This window comes from Dromiciops gliroides, chromosome X (genome assembly GCF_019393635.1).
Source record: "Dromiciops gliroides isolate mDroGli1 chromosome X, mDroGli1.pri, whole genome shotgun sequence".
In the NCBI taxonomy this organism is placed as follows: Eukaryota; Metazoa; Chordata; class Mammalia; order Microbiotheria; family Microbiotheriidae; genus Dromiciops; species Dromiciops gliroides.
In genome coordinates this window covers 49780219-49801214 of record NC_057867.1, presented here as the reverse complement: position 1 = coordinate 49801214, position 20996 = coordinate 49780219, and the positions used below count along the sequence as shown (strand labels likewise).

The 20996-nt window shown below is 40.0% G+C and overlaps 1 protein-coding gene across 4 annotated transcripts in view; it reads right to left on the bottom strand.

The window, feature by feature from the left end:
• PHF6 (PHD finger protein 6) overlaps positions 1–20378 on the bottom strand; it is a 34366-nt gene extending 13988 nt beyond the window's left edge. For 2 of the 4 annotated variants that reach the window (XM_043974214.1, XM_043974217.1), the window contains exons 1-5: positions 20192–20378; positions 15747–15930; positions 15441–15542; positions 2752–2885; positions 2437–2480 (exon numbers count right to left, since the gene is read on the bottom strand). In XM_043974214.1, the coding sequence (XP_043830149.1) occupies positions 2437–2480; positions 2752–2885; positions 15441–15542; positions 15747–15884 (418 nt within the window). In that variant the 5' untranslated portion in view covers positions 15885–15930; positions 20192–20378. Of the gene's footprint in view, positions 1–2436; positions 2481–2751; positions 2886–15440; positions 15543–15746; positions 15931–18713; positions 18776–20042; positions 20065–20191 lie in introns of those variants that run through there. The other 2 variants (XM_043974216.1, XM_043974215.1) reach the window with 2 other exon arrangements.
• Positions 20379–20996: the final 618 nt, after the last annotated feature.

Genomic DNA, 20996 nt, shown 5'->3' with positions numbered 1-20996 from the left:
AGTTATAAGGCTAGTGCATTCTTATATCCAGGCAGTACTTGTTCATTCATGCAAAAGATCCCTGGAAACTAGACCACAAAGTTTTCTTTTCTGTTTTCTCATGGGAACTAATGTTATGTCATGGAAACAAAGCTACAGTCAAGAAACACCGTTAGCAACCTGCCTGCAAATTCACCGTGTTCATTTTTAGTGTGTACCTTGGTCCTTTTTCCTTTCAAAGATCTTACTTTAGGAGTGTGGTCTATATTTAGACCAAAGAGATAATAAAATTAAAGTCCAAGTTTTATGAAATAAGCTTAATTCTAGTGTACATCAGCACCTCTTTTGTGTATGTGTTCTGCAGTATTCATAGACTGATTTCTTATTTCACTACCTCAAGTATCTTTGATTTCATCAATGTGAATATTCCCCTAAAACAGATTACAGTTTCTTTACTGAAAAAATCTATCAGCCGGTAGCCAACCTGGTGATGAGTCTCTCTCTGTCTCTGTCTCCAAACTGGGGTAGGCTGGACCCGCACAGTACCTAACTATACATATCTTTGCTGTATCAAACCTCATATTCTTACCAAAGTAAATAATAAGCATTTAACGAACAACCATTTTTCTTGCTTTCTTGGAAATAAGATAGACTTCGGAGAGGATAAGAATGGCTTAGGTATTCTCTTACTAAAAAAAGGCTGTCCCTTCATGTGTGAACACATGCCTTCCTTTACTCTTGGATAAATTTTCCTGCTGCATAGAGAGGCATTCCAAATCATTCCTCAGACCTTAAATCTGCATTCCCCAAACAGTAAAAACAAAACAAAAACAGTTCCTTTTTTCTTTTAATCTCATGAGGGTGACACCTTACATCAGCAAACCAAGAAATAAACCCGTAAAAAGGTGGAAAAGAAACCAATCTCTGTGAGGCAATGTTTCTGAATAAATGAAGGGATGAAATTCATAGCAGCAGCAAAAATGGGTACTTTCTATACTCATAACAAAAAGTTTTAAATTACATTTCTAGTTTTAAACTAAAATTCACAAAACTTATAAATCTAAATTCATTTATGCTGCAAAATCACTCTGTACCAATTACTTATCTACAATCTACCTTGCAGGGAGGGAACAGTTTATACAGGAGGCCTTGATGACCAATACCTTTGGATATCTAGGTATCTAAATAGTCAACATACTTCCTTATGTCCATAAAAATCAGTTATTGTAAATCAAATCAGACTTCTGATTTAACTGGCATATTTGTATTAAATTATAGTCACAAATGGACGGAACAAGATCCAATAAATCATTTATAAAAGACAAACATTCCAAAGAGAGTACTTAAATCTTTTTTTTTTTTTGCAGGGCAATGAGGTTTAAGTGACTTGCCCAGGGTCACACAGCTAGTAAGTATCAAGTGTCTGAGGCTGGCTTTGAACTCAGGTCCTCCTGAATCCAGGGCCAGTGCTTTATCCACTGCACCACCTAGCTGCCCCTACTTAAATCATTTTGATTTGTATTGACACAATCAGCAAAGAGAACTATCAATTGTTTATATCACTAACCTAAATGGTGAGAGGAAAAGAGGTGTAGTGGCTAAGGGGTTGACCGTGGAGTCAGGAAGTCCTGGGGTCATATCCTGCCTTGGACACATACTTGCTATATGACTGACCATGGCTAAATTATTTAACCTCTCAGTGCCTATAGGCAACTCTTTGAGACTATAAATTACAGATAAATTGCTTGTCTGCATTAATCATAGGAATTTCTATACACCAATGCTATCACAGGCCTGAAACACCCAAAATCTAGATGGTAAGAATAAAATAAAATAAATAGAATCCCTGATTAAATTTAAGAGCGTTTTATATTGACAGTATAGAATAAATCAAAGCTGTCACTTTCCAAAAATCATGCACAATTTGCCTAAGTACATAGGAACCTGACTATCCAGTTTTATACAAACTTAAAAAGGAAAAAATCATTATATACTACTGAAAATTTACTCATTTTCTATCTATCATGCTGATAGTTAGAATGCTTTAAAAAAAGTTTCATAATGGGATTTTTAATTTAAAAGGTTTGACAATCATAGAAACTATTCATCTTCTCAATCTCAACATATTCTATAATAACTGAAATATTATAGTCAACAGTAATACTAATTACTATTTTAAAAAACCTACTAATTCACTTACCAGCACTTTTAATCATCCACCAAAAAATTTCTTCCTAAAGAAAAGCATATTACCTTCAACAAGAACCTCAGGACAGATGTTTACTCAAGAATTCTCATCATTTCACTCTGTATATTAAATTCGTCCTAATGCTTCACTTAATTCTTCCAACTCTATGTAGGATTTTCAGACATTTCTTAACAATATGCATTAGTTCAATCCAATTCACTCAATTAATACATCTTCTTGAAACCACAGAAATGGTTGAACAGTTTTACCTTCAGAGTTATGTGGAGTTTTCTTGTGTTTTCGGCAATAAACCCTATAAAATGAAGCAGTTAAAAATGATCAAGTAAGCAAATGATATTGAGCTCATTTTCAGTTAATAAAACTAGCAGGATGTTTCACTCTTCACAATAATGAGACAGTTAGGTTAAGAGCTAAGAATCAAACTTCCCAGTTTTCCTCTGTGCAGTAAATTCCATTTAGTTAAAGCACCTCCAGAGGATGATATGCTTAGCTACTATACTGAGAAGACTTTCAGATTTTTGGAGATTTCTTTACAAAGAGGGTAAACGTGAAAAAATAATTACATGTAAATTCCTTGTGAAGGTTTCTCTCGGATTTGAGCTTTGTCATGCAATGCGCAGTGGTAATGATATGTCCTGCGACACGTTTTCACATCACAACCAATTGTTGCTCCTGGACAATGGCATAAAGAGCACATCTAGAGCAAAACACACAAAAAACACCCCCCCCATAAATATGATTAGTGTGTAAGATTTTATTTAGATCATGACATGATTAAACTAGAGGCATGTCAATTTCCACCAAGGAAAATAGGTGAGTCAATGCAATATTCAAACTAATGTTATTTTATTTTTTTGGTTATTTTCTTTCTTGGTCCTTCCCTCCTGGAAATAATTTCTAATTAATCTCAATTGTAAGGTCATTTTCTGGTTTCCAGTTAAGAACTGACAGTCTACACTGTTATTATGAAGCTTCATATGGAAACCTATGTGGCCTGAGTAATAATGATTACAAAAGGTGTTTATACCCCCCAACTGTCCTACAAGCAAGGAATCCTTGACATTAGCAGTTAACCTTTTTTTGGTGCCATGGACCCCTTTAGCAGGCTTATAAAATCCATGGAAGCCTTCTCAGAATATTGTTTTTAAATGTATAAGACAAAATACATAGGATTATTTTATACAAAGGAAACCAATTACACTGAAATACAGTTAGTGAAATAATTTTAAAAATTAAACAAGTTCCAAGGTCCTAGGTTAAGAACTCTTTCTCTAGATAAACAAAACTGTAGTTTTTGTTTTTGTGTACAAAACAGCATGCAAGGAAAATTACCTTTACCACAAAAATAACAAGAACGCAAACTTAATCCTATCTTTGGGTAAAACTACCATTGAAGTTAGGGAGTTTTCAGAAAAAGACATCAAAAAAGTTGTGGAAAGCTAGTAAAGATATCCATTTTCAGAGGTGGCTGTAAGGGAGTGGGTTTACTATTTAATACCTCAAAGCTATTTGGAATTTAGTTAGCTACATATATAATGAAATGTCTTCAATTTCAAGCATCTACAATGCTTAATGTTCACATCATATAATAAGATCAAATGCATAAGTTTACATGGTTAATAATACCTCATCTTCTGACTGTTCTCATGAATAGTTCATTCCTAATTGCCCCACTTTTTAAAAAGATTAAAAAAATTTAATTACAATTAAGTATTTTGGAACTGTTTTATTTTACTGAGGATTTTTGTTTTGGCTAGATGAGATTGTAGGCCATTAAGTGAACTCATGAACACTTCTTTTCTTCTTTTTATTTTGTCTTGGATGGTAACATTCCTAGCTCAGAAAGTTCTTTCTATTCCTTTTCTTTAATTCTAATGTAAAGAACATAATACCCATTAATATTGCTGCCATGCTGGCAGCTAGGTGGCACAATGAATAAAGCACTAGGCCTGGAGTCAGGCAAACCTGAGTTCAAATCCAGACTCAACACTAACTAGCTATATGACCCTGGGCAAGTCACTTAACCTCTACTTGCCTCAGTTTCCTTATCTGTAAAAGGAGGATAATAATAGCACCTACCTCCCAGGGTGTTTGGGAGGATCAAATGAGATAATAATTGTAAAGTGCTTAGCTCAATGCCTGGCACATAGTAAGCTCTATATAAATGTTATCTTTTATACTGTATTTAGGAAAAACTACTCCCTTAAGCCATTCCTGTGAACTAGTAATGATGATGCATTAAATAAAACCTATTTTCCAATCTTCCCAACTCTTATCCAACCCATCATTTCCAAACACATTCATGTGTTAATATATGTTATGACAAAGCAATTCCTTACTATATGTGATCCATGGAAATTTGGGTGCCTCTGAATTTGTTATATTAGGTCCTGTCAACAAAATTCAGGAAATGCTGTTTGCCAAAATACTTGCAGGAACCTCAGAGTTACTTCAGGAATTGGGGGGGGGGGCGGCGCCGGAAAGCCACTATAATGTGATTGCTGATGGTTTCTTCGGTAAGTAGCTTGTGAGTGAGGCATTCAAACTGGTTTAGTAACGATGTCTTAGAGGATCAAAGAATTACGAGCTAGCAGGGACCTTCAAGGTCATCCAGTCTAAAGACTCCCATTTTAGCAAGGGGTAACAGAGGCCCACTGAGTGTAAATGACTTGCTCAAAGGCACTGACTGCTGTTGCCCATATAAATAATGTGATGTACTGAGATGTGTGTGATCATTTTGAAAAAAGAAATGATTTAAAACAAACCAGAAAAACAACAAAACAACAAAAAAGAAAAAAGAAATGATTTTGCTGCCATGCAAACATAGGGAGAGCACCATAAAATAGGTGAAACATGGCAAATGCTTTGAGTACTCATCTCTTTGTTGAAAATAATAAAAAAAAAGATAAAGAAAGCATAAAATGTGCTCAAAGATTTCAGGCCTCGTTATGCATCTAAACCTGCTACAATTAAATGGTTTCAATTACTTGAAGCAAGTGAATGAAAAATCTGCTGCTTTTATTTGCGATCTATCAGTTTATCTTCTGGAGTGAGGAGGATAATGATTTTGTTGAAAGGACTGCTATATATCTACAAAGACATTTTATTCAACCAGTGTTCATGAGTATTGGTTTTATGCAGTATCCACAGTCAACTCACGGCTGGTGAAGAAACCCAAGAGCGTACCAACAATTTCTTCACCTATCTAGCCTCCCCACAGCTGCTTAAAAGAAACAAAACAGCCAAAGGAAAAGGAAAAGAAATTTAAATTTCCAATTTACATCTGCTGAAATAGCTGCAAATGTGCTACAGACGTTACTGAGATCTGTATAAATGTATTCCCAGTAAGTCATTTTACCCTGTTCAAAAGTCTGAATTCAGCTACTACAATGGTAATTTGTGGCAAGATCAAGTCTTAACTCTTTAACCTGAGATTCAAATTCCTTCTCATCTAGCTCCACCCATAACTCTTACTATTGTGGTAAGATAATGGAATTTGGCACACTGATTGGGATGGGCCACACCTGGCCTGCCCTGAGTGATGTATGCTGCTGATATCAGCAGGAGAAACCACTCTCCACAGGCAGTTTGAAGGACCTCCCCTTTTTGGGGAGGGAGAGTAAATGCTCGCTGAGGGGAGCTCAGGTTCCTTCTGGAGTCACTTTCTTTCCGGTGGTGAGAGCTGCAGGAGCAGAGAAGGAGGAGGTTCTTTCTTAGCAGTTTTTTGTCCTGAGGACCCTGGCTGTTTCCCATTGAAGCTACAGACCCCAGGTGGTGAGTTAACATAGGAGCCCTGCTCTTTTGAATTAGCTGAACTGGAAGGGAGTTTGGGGATTGTATAGACTTAGGTTAGATTTAGGGCGATTATCCGTATTTCTTTTTCCCTATTCCCTTGTCTTTGCTCTACTCACCCCAAATCTACCTTATACTCTGCTTGGCGATGGCAATGTATAAGAAATACATCAGACATACCCATAGTCAATGAGACCTCCCCCCCCTCCCCAGCATACTTTCCTTCTCAGGAAGTATTTATGCAATGTAAGTGCCAGTTATTATCATTTTTGGATTCTAAATGACATTGAGTCGACTTCCATTGAGCACAAATAACTGAGAACTTGGTATAGATAACTATGAGGTATCAATTTCATCTAAAAATTATCTGAGATTCCAAGAGTCAGATAGCTTGGGTTGAAACCCTAGCTTTGTCACTTTGTGTGTGATCTTGGGCAAGTCACTTATCCTCTCTGGGCCTCAGTTTCTTCACTGTTAAATGAGAGGGGTGGACTAGATGGCCTATAAGGTCCCTTCCGGCTCTTAAGTGGGGAGGCTAGGTGGCACTGCAGTGGATAGAGTGCCAGGCCTGGAGTCAGGAAGATTCCTCTTCCTGAGTTCAAATCTGACCAAATCTGGTCTCAGACACTTACTAGCTGTGTGACCCTGGGCAAGTCACTTAACCCTGTTTGCTTCAGTTTCCTCCTGTCGAATGAGCTGGAGAAGGAAATGGCAAACCGCTCCAGAATATTTGCCCCCAAAAAACCCTAAATAGAGTCACAGTCAGACAAGATTAAAAAAAAAATGACTAAACAACAAACAAAAGCTCTTAAATCTAGAATTCTATGAATTGTAAGATTTTTTAAAAAAAGGCAATGAAGGAAAAAAAAGGGCTATAAAGTATATATGTTTTTAAAAATGTTAGCCAGCTATAATAAATGACCCAGTTTTTATTCTTATTGGACCTCTCAAAGCTTGTCTCTGCCTTCCTAGCTATTCCTTTTAAATTATCTTCAGAAATCATAAAGGAATGTAACTTTCAGCATAAGTGGATAAGCAAAACACCTGCAATTAAAAATGTATGTTAAGTGGATAAAGCACCGGCCCTGGATTCAGGAGTACCTGAGTTCAAATCCGGCCTTAGACACTTGACACTTACTAGCTGTGTGACCCTGGGCAAGTCACTTAACCCCTCATTGCCCCGCAAAAAAACCCAAAAAACCAACAAAATGTATGTTAAAATCAAAATCAAAAAGCTCCATTTGATGCTATATAGTTTCAACTAAGTAAACTGACCTTAAATTATGCCTATCCTAAAATCTCACTCTCCAATGTACTTAAGACTTAATTAGTTAGCTTAAAAATATATACAGTCCAAAACAAGAATTAAGGAGTTTGTAAGAGGAACCAGAGTGACCTCTAATGATTCTGTATAAAGAGAGGTGAGTGCTTACTGAATGAACATGGGATGATGAGTTGTTATTTACTTTACATGGCACCTAACTGCTGCAGTTATCTCTCAAAGTGACTGATGGCTAGATGAGAAAAGGCTAAAGAAACCTGCAAACTCTTTTGTTTCCAACATTCAGCCCTCAAAAATGCCTTTTTCCCTCCTTGATTGTTCCTTCCACTTATTAACTTTGCTTCTCTTTCAAATTTCTCAAGCAAGTAAAAATCGAACTAGTCAGAATCTTCAGTTAACTTGAATTGTTGAGGAGGGGAGAAATTACAAGAAAAATGGATTTCTAGGATATACAGTGGACATATTCCGGTCAATTTCTTATACTTTATATGGCTACAGCTATAGTAATAGCAATGAGATATGATGTTAAAATGAACCAGAGATGAAAGGTTCACTGCAATGTACTTATTAGGGCAGGAATAGAGATGAATATTTCCTTAGAAAGACTTACAACAGAGTTAAACCACAAAAGGGTCTGTGCCGAACCTTCAGTTAACCAGAGCAGTCAGCTTCCATCCTAGCTTTTCAATAGGAAGTATTCCTCAGTGTAGCCCCAACTAATTGCTTTTCCTGCCCCTAGTCTTCTCCTATCTTCAACACATCCTTCATGTAGTTGCCAAAATAATCTTCCTAACACATGGGGTCTGATCAGATTGCACCTTTGCTCCAAACCTTTAGTTATTCTAATATTGGCATTCGAAGTCCTCATTATAAGACTCCCAACCTACCTTTCCAGACTTAATTGCAGTCTCCTCAGCATGTAATCTGTATTTCAGCCAAACAAGGCTACTCATCAGTTCCCTCATCTCATTCTTGCCTTTCTTGCCTCTCTACCTTGGTCATGCTGTGTCCATACCTAGAATGGCATATCTCTCATATTCTGTCTTTCTCTCAAGGCCCATCTCAAGTGTCACCTCTAGCTCTAAATAATCACTCCCTTCTGAAACTTCTCCTGATGATCTCTTTGTCCTTTTATGCATTTCTTAAATATTAACTGGTGTTTGTAATTTGTGTATTTGTCTTATTTCTCCCCCCCTCTCCCCAATTAGGCTGCAGACTCTGTCAAGAAAGGGCCCATGCCTGGTTTCACAGACCAGTGCACACAGAAGATGCTTAATACTCAGCAAACAGCTATAAATTATGGAGAGAAACATATTTAGGCTGTATGTAACAAGAAGCTTTTATATAATGAAGAATATTAGATAGAGGGAAAATTACAATCTCAGTTCCCAGAAATATTTAGGAATGCCATAGACAATAATTTTATCTAGATTTGATCAATCTAATTTATGCCTAGAGGCAAGGGGGCAGAACTGAACTAACTTCTGAGCCCCATTTTTGTTCTTGTATTACAAGGTTCTGTGATTTTTCTCGTCTTGATAACCAGTTTGTCATTTATATAAGGCAGGCATAATAATGATCCTATTGCTTTGCTTCATCTAGGGAAAAAGGTTCTTCTGACATACTGCTGAAGCAGACCCTGCTTCCCAACAATCTCAGAGAAGTGAAGAGAGCAATAATAGAGAATATTTTACTATCTTTCTCTGGAACCCACATTTCTTAGCCAGGGTCAATGTCTGGGCAAAAAATCCCCACTGGGTATTTCTAGGTGACTGCCGCTGCGGCTAGAGAATAATATGAAGAATGCCCAATTTACCAACAAATTGCATTCTGAAAGTTCCTAAGTCCATTGTTCAGAAATTTGAATTCATTTCCCCAGCAAAACAATGTTGGTAAGGTAAGGAAGGTTCCCAGACCAGCTCACAAAGTCCATTTAATCCAGAGCATCTGTATTTGAAGCAGTCTGGACCTATGATTTCATTTGTATGGGCAGCTTCTGATGTGGAAAATGCTTTCAGGGATACCAATAAACACCACATCTGTGACTTCTAGCCTTAGAGTTACCTGGAACACCGAGAGGTTAAATGAATTGCCCAGAAGCCCTCCAGCCAGTGTGGCTCAAGGAACACCCTCTTCATTCCTAATAAGCTGTTGCAGAAGGATAATAATAGAGAACACTTCACCATTTTTACTTTTCAGGAACTTGGTGATTCTATTTGACTCCCACCCCTTTATCCCCATCACCTATGCCATGGGATGAGGCACTATGCTGAGGCAGCTAAGTGGCTCAGTGGATAGAACACCCAGTCTGGAGTCAGGGAGACTCGATCTCAGACCCATACTAGCTGTGTCACCCTGGGCAAGTCACTTACCTACTTCTGCTTCAGCTCCCTCAGTTGTAAAATGGAGATAACAACAACAGCACCTCCCTACCAGGGTTGTTGAGGATCAAATGAGATACTATTAATAAAGCACTTAGCACAGTGCCCAGTACACAGTAGGCACTTAATAAATGCTTGTTCCCTTCTTCCCTTATCTCTAGCTCCAAACCACTGCTGGCAGAATCTATGGCCTGGGTCAAATCACCTTCCCCACACCCTGAGGCAGGGGGGGGGGCAGTGTGTAATACAGTAAAGAAGTGGGGCTCTGTGTAAATCTATCTTGGACTGACTCTCATATTCTCAGGGCCTTGGGGATTGGCCTACCTGGTATACTTAGGTTATATGTATCTTTGAATAGACAAAAGATCACCTACATTTTCAAGACACTACCAGATTCAGAGGGTTCCCAAGGGGAGCTGGGGCTGGGGATCTTAAGTAACTGTTCTGAGAAAGAATCCTAGACAAGGAAGGGACCATAAGAAATCCTCTAGTCTAGAGGTTCTTAACCTGGGATCTATGAACTTGTTTTATTCTTATTTTGGTAATTATATTTCGCTGTAATTTGTTTCCTTTTTATTCTATGTATTTTGTTTTATGCATTTATAAACCTTCTGAGGAGTCTACAGGCTTCATCAGACTGCCAAAGGGTTCCATGACACATACAAAAGTTAAGAACCCCTGATCTAGTCCAATCCCCCCATTTTCTATAGATCAGGAAACCAAGACCTTGAGAAGTGAAACAATTCTCACAAGGCCACTCGGTGACAGACCTGGGACTAAAAGCAAGGCCTGTCCACACCTAGTTTAGTGATCTTTTTAGCCCATGGCTAGTCCCTAAGAGATCACCACTGGGTTCTGTCAATGATATGGGTGCTCAGAAGGAATGGGGAAAAGGCAGAGTAGGGAAATCTTGCTTCAGAAGTTCTTCTCTCCCCTTTGCTTGTCCTGAAGACCCTACCCTGCACAGAGTACCAGAAGGAGTGTGTTGGCTTTGGAGCCAGATGGTGGCTCTGCTTCTTCCTACTTCTGTGACCACAATGAAGCAATTTAACCTCTCCCGTGTAAAATAGGTGAGCTCCAAGGTTCCTCCCAGCTCTAAATCTATAATCCTCAGAAGCAGGGGCTGGAATAACAGAGAAGGAAAATAAGGACATGCCAAGGAGCAGCAGCCAAGAAGGGAGAGAAGTCATTCTGGGGATACCATTCTTAAGGGACTGCTCCTCTTAAGCCTCAGCGACTTTCTCCACTCTGGGTCCCCATCTAGCTTCTTCTCCTTCCCAAAGGTGCCTGAGCAATACCAGGTGCAGGCTGTTTTAGAAAGCAGCTAAGCTCAAAAGCCTTTGTTCTTTTCCAGAGGTAATTGCTTTCAACTGGCACCCATGCGCCTAGAAACACAGATGAACAGGCAGCCTGCTGGGCTGACAATAGACATGAGATGAACAGGCAGCCTGCTGGGCTGACAATAGACATGCTCACACGGTGAAATGTCTCTCTCTCTCTCTCTCTCTCTCTCACACACACACACACACACACACACACACACACACACACACACACACACACACACACACACACACACACACACGTCAACTTGGGGGGCTGGGGGAGAGGAGGCTGTTGTTTAGCCAGTTGATCAAATTACACAGATGCTCGGTCCTTCTGACTGATTTTAGCCTTTTAAAGTGCTCAGTGAAGACTAAACAAAGCAACTGTAGTTTGGCAATTTTGCTACTTGCTGGCACTTCAAGGTTTGGTGGAAGTAAAAAGAGACTTTAAATTATATGTGGATTTTAGTTTCCAGTCTATCCCCTGCCTTCCTTATTCCCATAGATGCTTGAGAAATGACTGTTCTAATGACTATAGGAAGAAGAAAAAGGAGGGGGAAGGAGAGGAGGTGGGGGGGGGGGGAGAGAGAAAGTAATATTTTATTCTTACCACATAGACTCAACAGTATTCTCCGTGATATTCAGTAGCTACTGGTGGTACTATATAAAAATCAACCAACAAGCATTTATTAAGCACCTACTACATGCCTGACACTGTTAGGGGCTCAGGTTGCAAAGACAAAAACCAAATAGTCCCTGCCCTTAAAGAAATTTACATTCACTCGGAGGAAACATATAAAATTCAGTAAGTACCAGGTAACTGGGGTGGAGGGGAAGTTAGTGGCTGGGGTAGGCAGATAGGTAGAAATCAAGAAAGGCCTTAGGTGGGAGGTGTTATTTGAGTTGAGTGTTGAAGGAGGCTAGTGAGAGACTGTAAGAGGCAGAGGTGAGAAGGGAGTGCATCCTAGGCATGGGGGATTACTTATGCAAAGGCACAGAAAGATGTGGGAAATTGAGTGTTGTGTTTGAGGAAGAGTAATCAGGCCACTGTGGCTGGATTGTAGAGTGAATGAAGGGAGGAATATGTCTAAGCCTGGAATGCTAGGAGAGCTGAATTACAAAGGGTTTTACATGCCAAACAAAGGAATTCATATTTGATCCTGGAGGCAATAGGGAACCACCGAGAGAGCAAGGGAATCAGGCCTTTGCTTCAGGAGTCTCATTTTTGGTACGGAATGGATCAGAGTTGGGACAGCTTAGAGGAAGAGACTCTTCTGACAGTCTAGACGAGAGGAAATGAGGCCTTAACTAAAGTTGTGGCCGTGTAAGTGGAGAGAAGTAGGTAGTTGCTCGAGATAATGTGGGGGTAGAATCAATAAGATCTGAAAATCTGAATAGCCTTTACAAGGTCTAACACCTTGCCTTTCATGCAGCACCAAATTATTCAGCATCACAATATACTTGTTTGGTGGGCAGTGGGCAGTCAGTCAGTCAACAAACATTTATTAAGCATTTACTATGTGCTAGGCACTGAACTAAAACTGAGGATACAAAGGAAGGCAAAAGGCAGTCCCTGCTCCCAAGGTGCTCATGGTCTTGGGGGAAGATGACATGCAAATTACCCAAAATCTGGATGTGATAAATCAGAAATAATCTCACAGTGAAGGTGCTAGCATTAAAGGAGGTCTTGTAGAAGGTATGAGTTTAGCTGTGACTTGAAGGTAGCCAGGAGGCAGAGATGAGGAAAGAGAGAGCTACAGGCAGGGGGGGACATGCTGGGAGACAGGAAATGGAGTGTTATTGTTCAGGGAATAGCAAAGAGGCCAGTGTCGGTGGATTGCAGAGTATGTGGAATGGAGTAAAGTAAAAGACTGGAAAGGTAGGAAAGGCCAGGTAAAGAGCTTTAAAAAACAACAAAGGGTTTTATATATCCTCCTGGAGGGAATGTGTGTGTGACTTGGTCGATATTATCCTCAATTCATTTACCCTCAAAATGTAGACGTTTAATGACTTATCCAAGGTTACAAAAGTGAGTCAGGAATAGAGCTAATATTTGAAGCCAGACCTCTTGAAGAATGCATAGCACAAGGTCTTCCTTAGCCTGTGACACTATATTCCCAAAGTCAATAAGCTGACTTTGATTTTTTTTCCTTTCATCTCATGAATAGATAAAGGGAATTAAAAAATTATTTATGGCTCACTCCACTAGGAGCTCCCCCACCCCCCATTTCTGATGGTATAATGTCAAGACCCTTATACTGATTCACAGCATTTACAAGATTATGGTTATTTTGTCCTTAAGAACCTCTAATGTCTCCTTCACAGAGAGAAGCCTAAGTAGCTCAAATTCTCATTAAACTTATCCGAAGTGAAACACATGGTACCTCAATTAACAACGATAGGAATGCAATGCCTATTGCAGTGACATAAGGGTTCCTGAAGTTCAAATAAAGTCGTGGCTACTTAGTCCTGCCTATGGAGGATACATCATCACAAGTCGGTATTTATGTCCCTAGTCCAGAAACATGTGTGATGTTAAGAAAGAAACACCAAAGTAACATCATTCAAGGTTCAGCCCTTTTATGCTGCAGCTGAATGTGACTGAAGGATAAAGAATGTTGCTATGTTTCCTCTTTCTTTAAGCTGACTTTAGTGAAGGGCATTTAAAAAAACCCTAAATGTGGGGCTTTCCATTCAACTCTGAAGCTCAGAGGGGGCATGAGAAATGTCAGTATTTTAATCTTCTTTCTTTGAAAAAAAATATTCTTTTCAAAAATGGAATCAAATTCTAGAAAATGTTTTGCTTTTTGCCTAGCCAGGACCATTAGTATCTGTACTCTGATTCTAACAGGAGGGCCTAAGGAGAAAAGAACCACCCTCCTTCTCTCCACCATAAGTAATTTCCTCTGACTACATTTTCTAATCCCTTGCTGTGGTGTTTCTGTCTGATCATCATCGTGATTATCTCCCTCCTCCCATCACATTTCATTTGAAGCCTATTGGTTTAGATTCGGAAACAGATCTTAGATGACAAACCAGAGCATCCTTCTTTGTAGCTAACTCCATCTTTAAAACAGTGAGATGACAGCAAGCTAGAGAAGTGCCTTCAATAATTCAATGAGCAGAGGGGACACAGAGTACAAGATGAGACTGTCCTCAAGGAGCTTACATTCCACTGGAGGACAAAACGGAATCACTGATAAATCAATGCAAAGTGATGTCACAGGGTGGGGGATAACAAGAGGCCTTGGTTAGGAGGTGTCACTGGAGCTAAGCTCCAAAGGGAGCTGAGGATCCCAAAAGGCCGAGGGGAGGGGGAAGAGAACATTCCAAACAGGAGGGCCAGCCTGTGCAAAGGCACCAGAGTGGGAAAGATGGAATGTCATGTACAGGAAATAGCAACGGGCCAGTCTGCTTGGAACCCAGGGGGAAGGGGGGGGGGGAGTCCAAGGAATAATGGAAAATTGGGCTGGAAAGGAAGGCTGGAGCCAGCCCATGAAGGGCTTTAAATGTCAGAGGATCTGGTGTTTTATCCTAAAGGCAACAGGAAACCAATGAAGCTTCTGGAGCAGGGGAGTGACCTGGGCAGAGCAGAACTTCAGCAACACCAATCTGGCAACAGTATGTAAGACAGACTGCAGAGCGGACACTGGAAAGGCACAATCATTTCACTTTCAATCAACATATTTTAATAGAGATTAAACCAAGAAATATTCAAACATGAAACAGCAGATCTTTTAAGTAAAATTGTCAAGATTATTAGAGAAATGACTTGGAAATGTTTCTTCATTTCAGAAATTTTAAATAAGATAACACTACTTTTCTACCACAATGGGCAAAAACAACCCTCCACTCCTGTTACTGACAGCAAAGACTGCTTGTTTATTACACTAGCATGGCTTTGGAGAAATTTCCCCAAAGATCCCCAGAAGTTATTCAAATCTCAAATAGCTACCTTCACAAATATTGCTCGATAACCTCCTCTATCACTAGAAAATCCTAAGTTTTTTATTCAATGATAAACATCATCTTAGTAAAACTAGATTTCTTTCTCATTTGTATTGGTCACAATAATTTTATGAGATCAAAATACATCAGCATTTCATGATGAGAAAAAAGAAACCACACATTGACTGCTTGCTTAGTATAAAAAATTTTGCACATTACACCAAACTAATCAATTGGCTAATTTATAAGTATACTTAGTCTATCCCCAAATTCTTATTCTTTCTGTGAAAATGGGAACACTATGTCCATCTGAATGAGCCATATATACATACACATGTGTGTATACACACACACACACACACACACACACAGGTTCAAAGCTCTCTTGCACTGCATTTATCATACTTTGGGTTTCAATGGCCCATAAAAAGGCTGAATTTTTAAAGGGCACACCACAACTAACAAATAATTGTATATACTATGAAATGAGTAAATTTCATCTTTGGCAGTGCATACTGACTTACCAGTTTAGTGCCTCTTTTTATTTCCTTTTGAACATCTTCGATAGAAAATCCACCAAGACTCTCATTATCAGAGTGTGAGGTCACCAATGCAGACGAAAAAAGCTATAAGTTATACAAAAGACAACATTTTAAAAGCTTCTTATATATTAAGGCATTATAGCAAAACCCATCATGGGAACATTTCTAATCAAAAGAGTGTGTTGTCAGTCATCTATGATTTCCGGAAAGAGTTAGTTGAGATTTTAACACTAATTAATATTTTCCTAGTCTAATGAATGGCTTCTTTTTGTGTTTTACTGTACTTACCATACATTTGTGATGTGCTGCCACCTTCTGGTTTTCAGATATCAATAACTGTCCACATTCTTTGTCTCTATTAGATTTACAAAAGCCACATTTGCGCTGTCTTGTAGACCCTTTTTTCTGTCCAACTGAGCTTGACATGATTTTTAAATTGCCTTTAGAATGCCACTTTAAGTCTCAAAAAATGCTACAGAGAATAAAAAAGGCAACAACTGTTCATTTCATCTTAAAATTGCCTCCTTGTCTAAATTCTTTTGTATTTGCCATATAATTTTTAAAAACCCACTCATTTTGAGAAATCTGTCTAATATATACATAAATTCATATTGAAGCACAAGATGCTACCACAATCAAAAGGCACTACAAATGAACACTTCCCAGATAAAGTTTATAGATAGCTCCTGAACTAAGATTTTAGAATCTTGAAATCTGGAAGGGAACCTATCACTTAGCCCAATGGAAATTGGAATATATCATCATTCTGTGTACAGCATATCTACTTGACCTAAATGTGTATGATGTAAAAAAATAAGTCAATGTCTTTTGACAGAAGTAGTAATTTTTTTTAAAAAGTAAATTGAGGTGCCCCTGGGAGGAAAAAAAGAATTCCAGGTCATAGTATACAATGACAACCCAAAAAAGTATAATTGACTAACATTCTATACTCACAGTAAGAAGAGAGTTAAGCTTCATGTCTCAATAAAACAATGAAAGTGAAATAAATTTATCTTTTCTTTATATAGACTTTCAGAGATAAGGAAGCAAGTCACAGTGACATTAATTTGAAACTATTTTTAAAAGGTGTGAGGTGAAATGGTACAAGAATACAGATCTATAATTTTGTAGGCAGAGAGACCAGCAGAGCCTTCACTTATGATCATACTGTGAAAAAGAAATTAATGGTAAACATCTCATTACTCCTTTTCCCAAAAAGGGTCCTCATTATACTATGATTATTACATGGTGACTAATCATAACAACTTTCCTGCAATTATTTTGTTAATAACTCAAAATTTCAATTCTAAAGAAAAAGCTTGAATATTTATTTTGCAAATTATTTTTACACCATTGTATTTCTTTTTCTATGGTAAAGAAGTTAATAATGCTACACTAAATGATTTAGGATTTTAGAACTTGCTGATTTATATATCAATACTGTAATCTCTTTCAGTGACTCACAGCTTTATTGTTAATTAGGTAGGCCTTAGGGGTAAAATATGACAGTGACCTAAATGCAGAAACCTCAATAATAATAAGTGGAAAAATTTTCCAAATGAACCTTAATTTTAATTAAAGTAAAATAATGATAGTAAGTGGCATACTTAGAAACAAAGGGAAGAGAGGAAAAGTAAACCATTTAGTGCCACAACTTCATCATGGAGAAAACATTCCATATAAGTTTTGACTTTGATTTACATTAATTTTCTACAATCTCAAATCTCACAGAACATACAATTTTACATTCAACTGAACAGTTCAGGGTCCATGGTTTGCTAAATATATAGCATATCCTATATAACTTCATTCAAGATTTTTTTAAAAAATCACCATTAATATATCTTATTCTTTGTTGAAAAGCAATTTACCTGAGAACAAGAGAGGGTTTTTTGGAGGGAGTGTGGAGGGGGGGGAAGGGTGTAGTGGTAAATTTATTTACTTTAATAAACTTTGTAGCAGTTTCCAACATTATAAAAAAACTAAAATATTGTAGCAAAGATTGAAGTATGACAGAAAGAATCATTGTTCTTTTCTCATGGTTTATTTGTAGTTTTCCTTTACATTTGAAACTTAGAAGGAACTAATAGTTTCTGTTTTAGGAGCTTAAATCAAACTTACTAACATCACAATTTTTTAAATGGCATTACTAATGATTTATAAAAGTGGTTTATTCATGGCACCACTGATAGACTTTGAAACTTATGGAAATCAATCCTAAAATAAAAAAAGAATATAAAAGAGAAACAAAAGTATTTGTACATTTGCTCATGTAAGTATGTATACAGTTGCTTTAGCCTGTTTATGTATGGCTGCCAAAATCTTTAAATTATCTATCGTATGTTTTTGTAAAACAGCAAAATTTAGAAATTACCCCAAGATTTTCTATCTAATGGTCAAATTCTAAATTAACTTTTTTTTTTATCCTAAGCAATCATTCTAAAACCACCATCCTGATTTCTCCATATTCCCCTCCCAAAGAAAGAATGCTACATTAAAGAGAAATTTAATCTGTACAATATAGACATCTTTGTTGAATTTAATTTCTAAAGTAGTTGCTATAAATTCCCATCATTAGCTATAAAATGGCTTATGACAAATAAAAAATTATTTTGGGTTGTGAGGAAGAAGAGTTGGAACTGGAAATAAGTGGATACTTTTTATTCTCAAAAAAGGTAACTTTTATCTAGTCTTGAAATCCTCCCAGCTTATGAAAAGGTCAATTTCCTCATAATTTAGATGGCCTGCTGCTCTTTGTATCAAAGACTACAAAGTCTGAAAGAGTAAATTGATGGCATAAATTCAACTGATAGGAAAAATATTCATAGATAAAAAAAGCACAAGCTAAAACCAGTTCAGATTCATAAGGAAAAAAAAAAGGCAAAGTATGGATCAAACCAATTAAGTTATTTTCCTGAAATATAGAGTAAGTGGGATTTTCCACCCTAACTTGAATAATGCTTATTGTACAGACTTCATTAAAATTTTAAAATTTTCGTAGCCACCTTGTAAAACCTGAAAAGGAGTTTATTGAGGAAACAATGACTGCTCAGCAATATGCCACAAAATACAGATTTTGTGCTCACAGCACTACATTTGTGATCTCTACCTAGGAAGGTCTGGGGGCTTGCCAAGAACCTATATTAAGGGGTTCATAGCCAGATGGGAATTTATTTTTAGTCCCAAAAGCGTGTGTGTGTGTGTGTGTGTGTGTGTGTGTGTGCGCATATAAAGCTCAAAGTTGGATGTTCTCACCCTGTGACTGAACCTTTTTCTTTAAAAGTTTTGCTCTTCAATGTCCTTTTAACTGTTTGCCTTACAACTGTTTACTGCAAAACATCATTTAAATGTCTGGAAAATAATTAAGAGCTAGATCAGTTAGACTGAAGCAAATCAGTGCTTTTGTGATTTCCCTAGATCATTGTGTAGCACCCTGGTACCGCAAGTAAACCAAACATCAAGGAGAATATTCAGGAGTCCAGCATCAGCTCCAAGAGCACAGAATCAGTTTATTCAGTGCCCGGGAATCACATTAAGTCTAATCTTTATTTTCAGTGAAATTAAACAAACATTTATTGGACTTTTACCATATGATTTTTGGATCCAGATGAATTAGAAGTCTCATGAAAAATAAAGCTGTAGGGCAGATAGGTAAAAGCAACATGTAAACGTGATTGTAAGATTTTCAACTACGGAGAAGCTTAATTCAGAGGAAACTTGTGGGTACGAAAAAATGTGCTAAATGAATAAAATGTACCGGAAGGGCCTTTGAATTTGGAGGGCTGGTTAGTATCAGATTTTCTTTACTTGTCTTCTGCAGTTGCTCAGAGGACAAGTGGGAGGATTTTCCAGTTAAGAACCCAGAAATACAAAGAGAGCTCGAAGCAGCCCCAAATGTATGACTGAGGTTGACTCTAGAGTCAGTAAAGACCACCAAAAGGGGAAAGGGGGGGGTGCGATTTCTCGGAGACAACAATTACAATGTCTCACACAGAACAGGCTCCTTGACAAAAAAAAGAGACGCTCAAACGCACCAGGATCCCAAATCAGGCGCCTTTCACTCGATGCTACTTACCTGGATAGCGGCCCCTTTCACTAATGACACCTCTCCCCACATTGGGGCCTCGAGGAACTCTCGCAGACTTGCTGTGAGCCCGCACAGAAGGATCCCCCCCCATCCCTGCTTCAGCTCCCCCCTTCCCCCTAGCTTACATCCAACTCCCCTAAAACCCAGGATGATCCCTGAACCCTTAGCAAAAGTCAGGACCTCCCCGATTCACGCATGAAACTAGACCTTCCCCCCAATAGTTTCTTTTCATCTCTCCTTCCCCCGGGCCGGCCCCTCCCCCACCCGTCCCCCCTGTCCCCCGCGCACTCCCGCAGGCCGGGACCCTCCCCTCCCCAAGAGCCCAGAGCCCCCCAGGTTCTCCCTCCAAAAGGGCGAGCACCCCTCTACCTGGGCACCCGTCCTCCCCACCCCCCGAAACGCCCCCTTCTCGGCTCCCCGTCCCCCCGCCTGGGCCCCTCCTGCAAGAGGCCGCTAAGGCTCGGTCCCGGGGTCCTGCACAATGCGGCGGAGCCCACCGAGAGTCCCCCCGCAGCAGGGGCAGGGGCGGCGGCCGCCATCCTCCTCCTCCTCCTCCTCCAACTCCCGGGAGCGGGACTTGGGGCCTCGGGGTAGGCACTGCCGGCGCGCGGGCGGGCCGGGGGGCAGGCGCGCGCGGGCAACTCACCGACTGGGCCCAGGAACGGGGCAGGGCCGGCGGAGCGAGCGGAAGCGATCGGGAGCGGGCTCGGGCGGCGGGGCTCCTGCGGCGGCGGCTCGGGAGCAGTTCGAAGCCGCCGGAGGTTGTTTCCTTTCATTCGAGGAGAGACGGGGCTCCAGCCTAGCACTGTGACGTCGCCCCCCTCCCCTCGCACGCAGCCGACCCCGAGTAGCGTGGGCACGTTCTCGGCGCGCCGGGAGCTCCGATTGGTCGCCGAGGCACCTCCTCCGGGGCCGAGTGGCGCGGCGGCGCATGCGCGGGAGGCGCGGCTCGGGCGGAGGCAGGGCTCGAGCCCCCCTCCCCGCCGCTCGGCTGCTGCCGCGGCGCCTCGCCTGGGCCCGGGGGCGTTGCTTTGAGATGGGGCCCGGGAAGAGAGGGGAGAAAGGGAGGGAAAGCGAGCCCTTCCTCATTGGCGGCGGGAGGTGGGGAAAGAAAGCCTGGCTTGGGGCTCCAAACCGTGTGGGGCGGAGGCGGGCCCTAGCATTCAAAGCACTTTCCCTTCCATTTTGTCCTTCTCCTCACACAGCATCTCTGCGGGGCCTCCTTTTGGGGGCCGCCTCCCGCTGGGGAAAACGTCCTGTTTCAGGCTATCCCACAGCTGAGGGCAGAACCCAGGTGGCCCAGGCTCCCCGTAGGCCCCATTGCTTCAGGGATCAGCCCTGGGGCCCCACAGGTTGAGACTTCAAGCCAGAGAAAGCCCCACAATGTCTTGTGTCACTAAGGATGGCAGGAAGGAAAAGGCTTTGAGGTTTTGGGGCTTTGGTTTGATTTC